Source organism: Simochromis diagramma, unplaced genomic scaffold (genome assembly GCF_900408965.1).
Source record: "Simochromis diagramma unplaced genomic scaffold, fSimDia1.1 OVJJ01000685.1, whole genome shotgun sequence".
Classification (NCBI taxonomy): Eukaryota; Metazoa; Chordata; class Actinopteri; order Cichliformes; family Cichlidae; genus Simochromis; species Simochromis diagramma.
The window spans coordinates 10906243-10917182 of NW_024387477.1; the positions used below are offsets into that span (position 1 = coordinate 10906243).

General features: G+C 39.6%; 1 protein-coding gene across 3 annotated transcripts; it reads left to right on the forward strand.

Annotated features, from left to right (window-relative positions):
• Positions 1-3684: 3684 nt before the first annotated feature.
• On the forward strand, positions 3685-10774 carry etf1a (eukaryotic translation termination factor 1a). 3 transcript variants are annotated; one of them, XM_040016121.1, is made up of 11 exons: positions 3685-3829; positions 4217-4327; positions 5632-5807; positions 6048-6187; positions 6340-6478; positions 6572-6762; positions 7331-7460; positions 7545-7718; positions 7823-7887; positions 7981-8128; positions 9665-10774. In XM_040016121.1, the coding sequence occupies exons 2-11, from the start codon at positions 4242-4244 to the stop codon at positions 9745-9747; spliced, it is 1332 nt and encodes a 443-aa protein (XP_039872055.1). In that variant the 5' UTR covers positions 3685-3829; positions 4217-4241; the 3' UTR covers positions 9748-10774. The 3 variants fall into 3 exon arrangements, with proteins under 3 accessions (XP_039872055.1, XP_039872053.1, XP_039872054.1); XM_040016119.1 differs by having other exon boundaries at positions 3686-3833; XM_040016120.1 differs by lacking the exon at positions 3685-3829 and adding an exon at positions 3960-4099.
• The last annotated feature ends 166 nt before the right edge of the window (positions 10775-10940 follow it).

Sequence of the window (10940 nt, forward strand, 5' to 3'; positions counted from 1 at the left end):
ACAGATGGTGATGAATTGGCACTGATACCGGAGCTGGACAATTTTAGAGGCAGTCAGTTGCGCAAACTGCTTTATCACACTTTCTCCATGCTGTTGCCATCCAGTGGGTGCCAAATGATGTCGGAAACACCACAAACCTCCTCCCACTCTCCAAGCTCCCGAGAGAGTAATACTGAAGGGATCATCCTTGAGCTTGTTATTTGAAGCACAAACAGATGTTTGATTGGATAGAAACAGTCACAATTCACTAAAGACGCTGAATAACATCCACCATATGGCAGCCTAATAACATCTAACAAATTGCATGCCACATTGATAATACAAACACACAACAACACCTGACCACATCCCGCTGAGTAATGCAAAGAAACAGAAGCTCTAATGATCTCATGTAGTTCACCAGTTAAAAGGAATAAGTAAGACGGTGAGGAAGCCATTTATTTATGTATTAACCAATGCTGTCATCTAGTGGTCTAAATCTAAAGGCTTGAGTATTCCTTAACTTCTATTTATGTTTTTTTTTCTGTGTAGATCTTGTACTGATGAAGGAAAAACCTCAGATTAACTATCCTGCATCCATTAATGTATTTATATATGTGTCATTTAGGATTTCTTTGAGACTTTTATTGCCGCTCAGTTTTCATATATATTGTTTGTAAATACATGGTCTTTTTAGAACAATAGTGATGATGTCACGGTGACACACCATATCTCATTTCTGCTACTGGACTATACAGATTGGATTACTACTAGATCAGCGGTCCCCAACCTTTTTTGCGCCACAGACTGGTTTATGCCCGACAATATTTTTATGGACCGGCCTCGCGGCCCGGTACCAAACGACTCACGGACCGGTACCGGTTCGGGGGTTGGGGACCGCTGTACTAGATTATATGCAATACATTGATTGTAGAATTTGTTGTAGAACATATTTTAACACACAGACACATGCAATATGAACCTGCTGGCTCAGTGATTAATCAGTGACTTGACCTAACCACACAATGGTTACTATGCATTCACACTACAATTTTAGGCTGAAACAGCTCATCCAGTAGCTTACACCTGCGTCATCAACCGAAACAGCAGAAACAGATCAGGTGACTGACTTGACACACCATTTTTTAAATGATATTATTTGGAAAAACACTTCTGTACTATCACTCACGCTAACTGAAAGCCAATCTCTCTCTAGTGCATGCAATGGGTGTCATTTACTATATGGGTCATTATCCATATGGGACAGCATTGCTGCAAAATTGCTGAGGGAGTCATCTTAAGCCAAAGTGGCAGTTAAACATAATATCTGGTTGATGAGTATCAACACTAGGACTGAAGACAATGAAAAGACTTCTGATGTTCATTAACTGTATTACCTATGTACTTACCAAAGTGACTTACTTAAACACTGATAAACAGCATATGTGGACAGTCTTTTTATGGAGTATATGCGGTGTCAAATCATAAACTACCATCTGAATCATGGTATTAAGCTTTCTAGAACAAAGTGAATAAAAATGTAATTGCTTTTGTTCCTTTTCGAGTGTAAAATGCATTTAAAAGTCAAAGGACTGCTGTAAGTAGAATACAGTGGCAGTATATAGTAAGAGTTTCAGGATAAAAAAGCCCAACTGAGTACATCTCTTCTTTTTTGTTAACTCCAAATACAATTCTTCAAACTAAAGTCATCAGAAGGCATGTGCTTAGCAAAAGGAAACATTTGATTATAAGGTTTTAGTTGAAAATCTATCCTATCCTTTAAACACCCCAGTCGGAGAGATAAATGTAGGTTAAGTGGTATGTTGTTATGTAATTTTCTGACTGGTAAAATCTAATGATTTAGACTACTTTACCGGACAAGGGGGTCACTGTTGTTTCGCACCAGTGTGCATATGGCATAGAGCATCAATACATCAACCATTAGCTGGTAAAGTAAAGTCCCACAATGAAGCTTTAGTCTGAGTGGTTTGACGATCACCATTTGCATTTGGCTGAGAAGATGAGAAAATTTATCCTTGACTTGTGTATCACAAGGTAGAGATATTTTAAGCATAACATTTACTTTTGATTGAAAAACCTCTTGCACTCTCTTGCTTTGTACCTTAGTATAACAACTCCTCTGTAGCCACTACATTGCAATAAAACATGTTTCCCCTGTCTTGCCATTTTCTATACTGCCCTGTATTATGTTTTCCTACAAGCTAAATAGTTGAGTTTAATCCTATGACCCATTGTTAACCCAGAAAATATGATTCCTTCCCTTCCTTTTCTCCTTATTGTCTTGAATTTATCATTTTTTCCTGAATACTTTTTGTCCCTGTTTCCCACCTGTGCTGCCATTTCTTTTTAATAATATTAGTGCATTCACTTCCAGTTTACAAAATGACACCTCCACCTGATCTCATTTAAGTTACTCCTTGGCCAAAGCAGCTGCCATCTGACTTCCCCTAATACCGAAATGTGCCAGTACCCAAATAAATTTAATTTCACTCCCCTCCTCCACTAGGTAGAAATACAGCAGGAGTGCTTCTGTAACAGGCCCTGTTGTTGTGAGCGTGAAGACGGATTACAGTCCTGTAAAACTAGAGAAATAATGAGCAGAGGAGACGTGCCTCCGCTCGCCTGGTCAGTCTTGCCAGAATTTATTACACAGGCACCAGCAAACATCTTTGCTTCTTTTGTTACTTAGTTTAACTATAGCTGTCTGGTTCAACGAACAAAGAAGGCAAATTTGGTTTTAAAAAATCCATCCACTCTCCTCTGCTTATCTGTGTCAAGGTCACAAATACAACAACAAATACAAAAAGGAACCCACATTATCATGCTAATGGTTTGTTATGAAGGAAGAAATCTACATCCTTATATACTGAACTTTCTAACATTTCTCATGAAATCTAGAAGAAATTAACCAAGTGCACTGAAACTAAACATTAAACGAACTGAAGCTTTGGATCGTATGGGAGTGACAGTGAATACTAAAGGACAATAGTGTCTGCCATTACCCACACCTATAGTGTACTTACTCAAAGTGGAAGAGCTGACGTAGCCTAGATAAACACAGTGAAATGCACTGCACATCATAAACTCAGCCTCAATTAACATGAGATAAACGTCACAGTATTCAGTGTCTGAGTGAAGTCACTTGGGTGAGTAATGAAATGTTTCTCCCATCTAAAAGGAGCTGCACAGTTCTGAAAATAAATAAATAAATAATAAAAATCTTTGAACAGAGGAAAACAAGAGTTACTGAAGACAAAACTAAAGGAAGATAGACCCACAAACAAGCAGCAATTAAAAGAAACTGGATTAAAGGCTTGGCACGAAATAAAGCATTTTGGTGATGTCCATAGGTTCATCCAGTTATTCAAAACTATCCTTATATTTAAAATTATGTCATGTTCATTTACTTTTAAGCCCCTGGAAAAAGAGGGCAGTGTATAACAAATGGTTAGAACTTCTAAACAACAAGAGTCATGTATGGACATATTAGTTTTGCAAAATCAGGTAACTTGTTTTGCAAGTTTGACTTTGACTACAAGCCCCATAATCCACCTATTACCAGCTTTGACGATATTCTTTAGGTTCCGTCCAATTGTTATTGAGATTCTACAATTGACACGGCAGCTAAGGCATGTCATTGGTTTCTAAGTGGTTTCCAGGAAGTGAACGCCACCGATCTAACCACCTCCCACATGTGAGCCCCCGTCGTTAGCACCACGCGCAGCGTGTAGAGGAGAGAGAAACCGGCCGGAAAGCAACGTCATTCCTCGGACCACCGACTTGACGTAGCGCAGCAGACAGAGAGCGGAGCGGAGCCGCGTTGTCCGAGGCAGGTAAAGTACCATCCAGTATATGCCAATATTCATAGGGTCTAAAAAGCTGGTAGTTGGTTTCCATATTGTTTCCAGGGGAACACGAGGAAAGTAGGTCGTATTAGATAAGAACAGGGTGGACACTAGGGCCTGGTAGACTGTAGGCCTGTTTCCCCCGCGCTCTGCATTGAGCGACACATCCCGGTTTGAGTCTCTCCTTTACGGTCAGTCCAGCTGCCAGCACTGGCAAGGTGCCTTAACGGACACCGCGCCACTAGTTTGGAGAGGTACACGGTTCAGCGATAGATAAATTAATCTATCCGATAACACTGTAAACGATAGTCAGTTTGTTAACTGGCGGGTTCAGCGCAGATGTTTAGCTCTTCTTTTTCCACGTCTTTCAGGTGCTGAAGCGATCACAGCAGAAAGATGGCGGACGACCCCAGCGCGGCGGATAGGAACGTGGAGATATGGAAAATCAAGAAGCTGATCAAAAGTTTAGAAGCTGCCCGTGGGTAAGTAATACATTTTTGTCACATTTCGAGGTAATTGTCTGGTTGGCAGTACTTGAGTTTAAGGGTTCGGGTGATTGTGTCAATGTATACCGCCGCAGCAGCTGGAAATGGTATAAATGGGGCCGAATTTGGGAGTGGTTAGCTTAGCATAGCTAACTTAGCTAATCGTTGCTTTTGCTTGTCGCTAGTTAGCCAATTGCTAGGCGCTAACGGATGTCGCATTTAATCTCCCTGGAAGTTGAAAACATGGTTTATTTTGGACAAAACACATTTTGTTTTTCTCAGTGTTTATATTTTGTAGCTGGCATTCCGAAGATTTTTATTCAGTTCAAGCTAGTAAGGTTGATGCTAGTTTTGTTGCTAATGAGAACCGCTAATAGACGTCATCTTTGGAAAGAGGCCGGCATGGGTGTCTTAAACAAAAAAAAGCAGCACGTTGACGAAAAAGGGAAGGCCGGCTAGCTTGTAGTTACAGTTTCACAGTCCAAATGATGTTCGTCTGCTCTTTTTACACGCAAATCATACGACAGAGCCTCTTAATTTCCTCTAGAGTCCACTAAGTTAGTCACCTCATGGCAGCCGAACTGCTTGACGGTTCATTACAGCGTTACTGGTTTCAAACTGGTCAGGTCAAAAAGAATTCGAGATCAGTTGTTGGCCGACAGGGACATTGTGGGCCTCTTGAATTATCAAACAAGGCATGTGAATGTGGGTGTTACTTCACTGGCTTGTAGCTTGCTCTGCGACAGTTTGACGTCTAGTGTTGCGCAGAATTTGCTGTCCTGTGCTCCCCTGCCTGCCATGTCACACACTCAGTTGACTGTTTGCCCTACATTTATCCAGCCTCTTCTACCTGGCTGTGTGCGTGTCAGCCTGTACTGCTGTGATTCATCTGTTGATTGGTTGTAAATGAAAGGACAACAATGCAAAGTAGCAAGACTTGAACTTAATCCTTGTTTCAAGGACAAAGATTGTGTACTGTGTAACTGAAAGCCCATACCATTTGTCCCTCAACCTGCCAGACCTTGTCAAGGTGATATTTTGCCAAGAAGTGTTGTGTATTTACAAAACTAAATTAGAGCAAACAATTACGCTATCTTGGAGGTAATCACATGGCTCAACTGGTTTGGTGTAATCAAAGTTGATTATTATATGGCCTTGATATTAGATGCCAGTTTCACTATGGCATACCTAGGAGTGGCATAATTGTCAGTTATTCAGTCTATTCCATCACTTCTATGGCTTCTTGGCTGTGTACAAATGCTGTTATATGCACTAACATTACATCCTCACTTTCTCTATAGTAATGGCACCAGCATGATCTCTCTGATCATCCCTCCAAAGGACCAGATATCAAGAGTGGCCAAGATGTTGGCTGATGAGTTTGGCACTGCTTCCAACATTAAGAGTCGAGTCAACAGGCTCTCTGTTCTCGGGGCCATCACCTCTGTACAGCAAAGACTAAAACTCTACAACAAGGGTATGCATGTAAAAGAATGCCTATTTTCTTTTGGGAAATGGTAGTGGTTCTTGGGGGCAACAAAAGAAATTCATATTGGCATATCATTTTATTATTGTAATATTTTCAGCTATAATTGTTCCAAGGGGGTTTTTGAAAAAAGAGACAACTTAAAAGATAGGATGTATTTACTTTCAAAACATTCAGCTCCAGTCCTCCTTTAAATATTTATGGTCTCTGGCTTTTTTCTTCCCTTCCCAGTGCCACCCAATGGCTTGGTTGTGTATTGTGGCACAATTGTGACAGAGGAAGGCAAGGAGAAGAAAGTCAATATTGACTTTGAGCCTTTTAAACCAATCAACACCTCCCTGTACCTCTGTGACAACAAGTTCCACACCGAGGTGAGAGAATTTCCTTAGTATTTTGATGCACATGCAAAATATTTTTTTAGAGAAACTCTGTGGTATGTAAACCTCGCCTTGGTCTTTTTATTATTCTTTCTGTCTTCCACATTCTTATGATCCGTTCTTCCCTCACTAATGTCCCAACACAGGCATTGACAGCCCTGCTGTCTGATGACAGTAAGTTTGGCTTTATTGTGATCGACGGTAGTGGGGCACTCTTTGGCACACTACAGGGCAACACCAGGGAGGTGCTGCACAAGTTCACTGTGGACCTACCCAAGAAGCACGGTACTGAACTGGAATGTTTAGAAAATACATTTTACGTTGTTTTGTTTTTGTTTATTTGTTGTTGTTTTTTTAATCTTTGCTTTGCTCTTTCAGGCAGAGGAGGACAGTCTGCTCTGCGTTTTGCTCGACTGAGAATGGAGAAGAGACACAACTATGTGAGAAAAGTAGCTGAGACAGCTGTCCAGCTCTTTGTGTCCAATGACAAAGTTAATGTGGCAGGAATGGTCTTGGCTGGCTCTGCTGATTTCAAGACTGAACTCAGCCAGTCTGACATGTTTGATCCAGTAAGTATGATGTAATGAAACAACTTTTTTTTTTTTTCACAAACTTCTCACTGCAGTGAATCGATGTCCAAAAGAAGGCTGGTGACCTTTTAAGTGTTTGTTCTGAGTTGTATAAATATGTATATTTAATAACTATCTACTATTGTAAGAAATAAACACTGATATTTGGTAGTAGTGATGAAATAGTGACATAGCAAGTTTAAAATAAACTTGTCACATGATGTGTGCAGCCATACTGTAAGTGGAAAGTGCCTTCTTTAATTTGCCAGTAAGCCACTGATATAGCTAAATCTTATGTCTTTACAACCAATAATGGAATGTGGTTGCACAAACAAAGAGACAGATATGAAAATCTGCATATCCCACACTTTACTGCAAGCTTTGGTTAGCAGTTAATGAGTTTGAGGGATTTTCCAAGGCTTTGGGGAATATAACCAGCAGCATAGTCTATCATTATTGTCAGCATATTTATTGTGGTAGCTTTCTCTATTTTCTTTATCTTGTCAGCGACTTTGTTTGGTTCCTACTTTGTCTGTAAACGTTACTAACAACTCTTTGATTTCTACAGAGGTTACAGGCAAAGGTTCTGAAGCTAGTGGACATCTCCTATGGAGGAGAGAATGGTTTCAACCAGGCTATTGAGCTGTCAGCAGAGGTCCTGTCGAATGTGAAGTTCATCCAAGAAAAGAAGCTCATAGGTGAGTGTGTGTGTGTGTGGTTTTCTTTTTTTGTTAAAGGTAAAATCTTCAAACTTTTTCCTGATGATTCTTCTGTATTTACAGGGCGGTACTTTGATGAGATCAGTCAGGATACAGGGAAATACTGCTTTGGTGTAGAGGACACACTGAAAGCCCTTGAAATGGGAGCTGTGGAGATTCTCATAGTCTATGAGAACTTAGACACCATGCGTTATGTTCTTCGTGTGCATGGGGCAGAGAGCAATGGAGCAGAGAATGGTAAACGAACGACTACAGTGTTATCTGCAGTAGCTGAGACAAAAAGCAGTAAATGAATTCTAATTGTGATCCTACAATTCAAAAGTTTCTTCTTTGTTCTTCAGATGAGAAGACTTTGTACCTAACGCCAGAGCAGGAGAAAGACAAGTCTCACTTCACAGACAAGGAGGTAAGTGCTGCAGAAGAGGAACTGATCTCTGGGAGTTAAGTTGGACCCATTGCCTGTGATGTTATACCTTACTAACGCTGGTTGCGTTTCTAGACGGGGCAGGAACATGAGCTGATCGAGAGCATGCCACTACTGGAGTGGTTTGCGAACAACTACAAGAAATTTGGAGCCACGTTGGAGATAGTAACAGACAAGAGTCAGGAGGGGTCCCAGTTTGTCAAGGGCTTTGGAGGCATTGGGGGTGAGCACACTGTTGTTTAATAACAGTTGAATGTTTGATCAAAATGAAGTTAGGAATATATTTGATATATGTGGTTCAGTGATGATTTCGTCATTGGGTTGTTATGATGATCTAGTAATTGTACTCGAGTATAATTCATGTATTATGCACTTGAAGATAGTAGCAGTAGAGAAGACAAACAGTTCCTCTTCTGCTTATTCTGATTCATGCTTCATCTTGGTACAGGTAAGGCCTCATATAGACATTGTTGTACAGTAGAAATTTGTATTATAGAGGGTTTCACCATGTAAAATAGGAGAATTGGGGCAGAGGCACTGTTGAATTGTTAGTTGTATAAAAAGTAGAGATACTTGTGGCAATTTAAATTGGTTTAGTGGTGTAATACATTTTAATGAGGATCTTAAAAGGATTTCAGGACTTTGTGCTTTTCACAATAGAAACACCATCATTCCAGGACCCCTAAAAGCACTGTTGGGGTTTTTTGAAGAAGTAGTAGTTAAATTGTTAATTTTCACCTAATATTTTAAATTAGAAGTAATTTTAGACAAAGGAAGCATTTAACTATTAGGGGTTTTATTAGTTACGCAAATGATTTAGGTTATTTAATTATAGGTAATAAACAAAATATATTTTAGAATTGAGTAATAAACAAATGGTACAAAAATATAATACCCAACACATCTAAATAATTGAATTATTATAGAAGAAAACTGTTATGGACAAGTTGAAGGAATTTTGCGTAACAGGTTATGGTCGTTATGCTAAAACAAAAGCATTTATTAGGAAAAGAGCACTATTGTGAAACTATTTGAATTTGACTGACGTCACAGTTGGCTGAAATAAAACAAACACAATTTCATTAATTATTGTGAAGTTTTATTGCAATGCACCTACACCTGTCTTATCCATCATCCACACTGTTCCACCTCAGTTTGTAGCTCAGCAGGCCTTGGACTCGTTCATTTTAGGTATTCTGCTTTGGACTTTGCTTTTTATTAGGCCTGAGTAGATCGCCACACTCAGGGTTCTCTGCTCAGTTCAGCAACCCGCCTGGTTCTCCACATTCCACACTTCTCCGGCTCCATATCCCATCCATGACCTGTTCAGCCTGGCAGACATTCCTCGTCTTCTATCCAACTACAGTCCCCTGTATATTTATCTATCAATGTTATCTAGCCAGCTCTGGCTTATGCAGTCTTCATATCAAAATGAGTGTAAATGATACATGTTGCTAGGCAACCAGGCAGGGTGAGTGGATTTTACATTAATTTCTGTGGGGTCAAAGTGACATGTGGTAAGTATATCTTTTTATTCCACACACTCCTAAATGATGAGTGAATCCATTTTTAGTTGAAGTCATGAAATCTTTTTGTCTTTAGAGTTTTGTTTGTTTGTTAACCCTAAAATGACCCCCTTGGCACTTCTAATACTAAAGTCTAATACTTTCAGAATTCATGTTTTCCCCTGCCACTGTTTAGCCAAAACAAGTTGCCATCATATCACACTACTTAATCTCTCATCTTTTGTATTCCTCAGGTATCTTGCGGTACAGGGTGGATTTCCAGGGCATGGAGTACCAAGGAGAGGACGATGAGTTCTTTGATTTGGATGACTACTAGGTAGTCTTGGACTGATATTGGGAGAAAAAAATGAATGAAGAAATAAGGAAATAAAAATGCCACCTCTCTTGCAGCAAGCGAGAGGTGCAACTGTGTTGACCTATATATATGACAGACACACCTTCCAGTTCACCTGTTGCATACACAAACTTGCACATACTTACACAACAAAATGCATCACACAGGCCGAAGAGGAGTGAGATTTTCTTTCATCCAGAGAGGGAGAAAGCCCTTCCTGAATAAATCCCTGCCTTAGAGTGCTGGTTCCTTCCCCTAGTTGGATTGGACTTGACTCATTTTTGTTCTTTTCTTTTTTTTTTCTTTTGTTTTTCTTCCTCCCCTCGATTTTGAATGAACACAACAGCAAGTTCCCAGATTCCTCGTTGCCGCTGTCCCCGGTCCTAAGATGAACTTTGGATTCACTCCTGACATACAGAAAATATATTTTCCTTTAATGCATCATCATGTCCCTATCCTCTCTCCCTTCCTTCTATGCTTTCTCTCTCTCTCTTTTTTTTTTTTTCTTTTTTCTTTTTTGCATTTCATTTTTTTACTGGTAACTGCTGCTGTTGTATTTTATGAGAGTGGGGGATTTTTTTTACCTGGGTTTCTGTAGAGAAAGGGGGACAAAGTATTAAATTTCAACTGCTGAAAACCATTGCTACCTCCTCATCTGCTGTGGTCTCACTCCTGTGCCATCTCATTTACTTAAAAGGCTGACCTTTTCCTGACAACAAAATTGATATGTTTTGTGAGTGACGCGTGCATGACTTTTAGACAGTTTAGTCATCTTATTCAATCGTCAGACTTGCCACATAATGTTGAAATTTTCTACATTTTAAATTGCAAAAGGCAGTAAAATCACATCTTTAATACAGCTATTCATTATAAATCTTGGCCTTTACATGCAGTCATCTCTTTAAATGAACTTCCCTTAAATGAAATATCCCGTGTACACATTGGATTGCATTTGTACATTTATCTGACCACTTTTATAAATCTAAATTAATTAAAAATCTCAATTTGTCATTGCATTCCTGCCGACAGTTTTTATAGGATGTGTTGGTCTAGAAAGTTGGTTTTGACATTTGCGTGTCGAATAGGGGAGCAAAGGTAAGAGCAAATGACCAGGTTCTCATTCATAATGCAAAGAGCAGAATTCGTGAAGACGTGTTCCCTTAAGATTTGTAGAG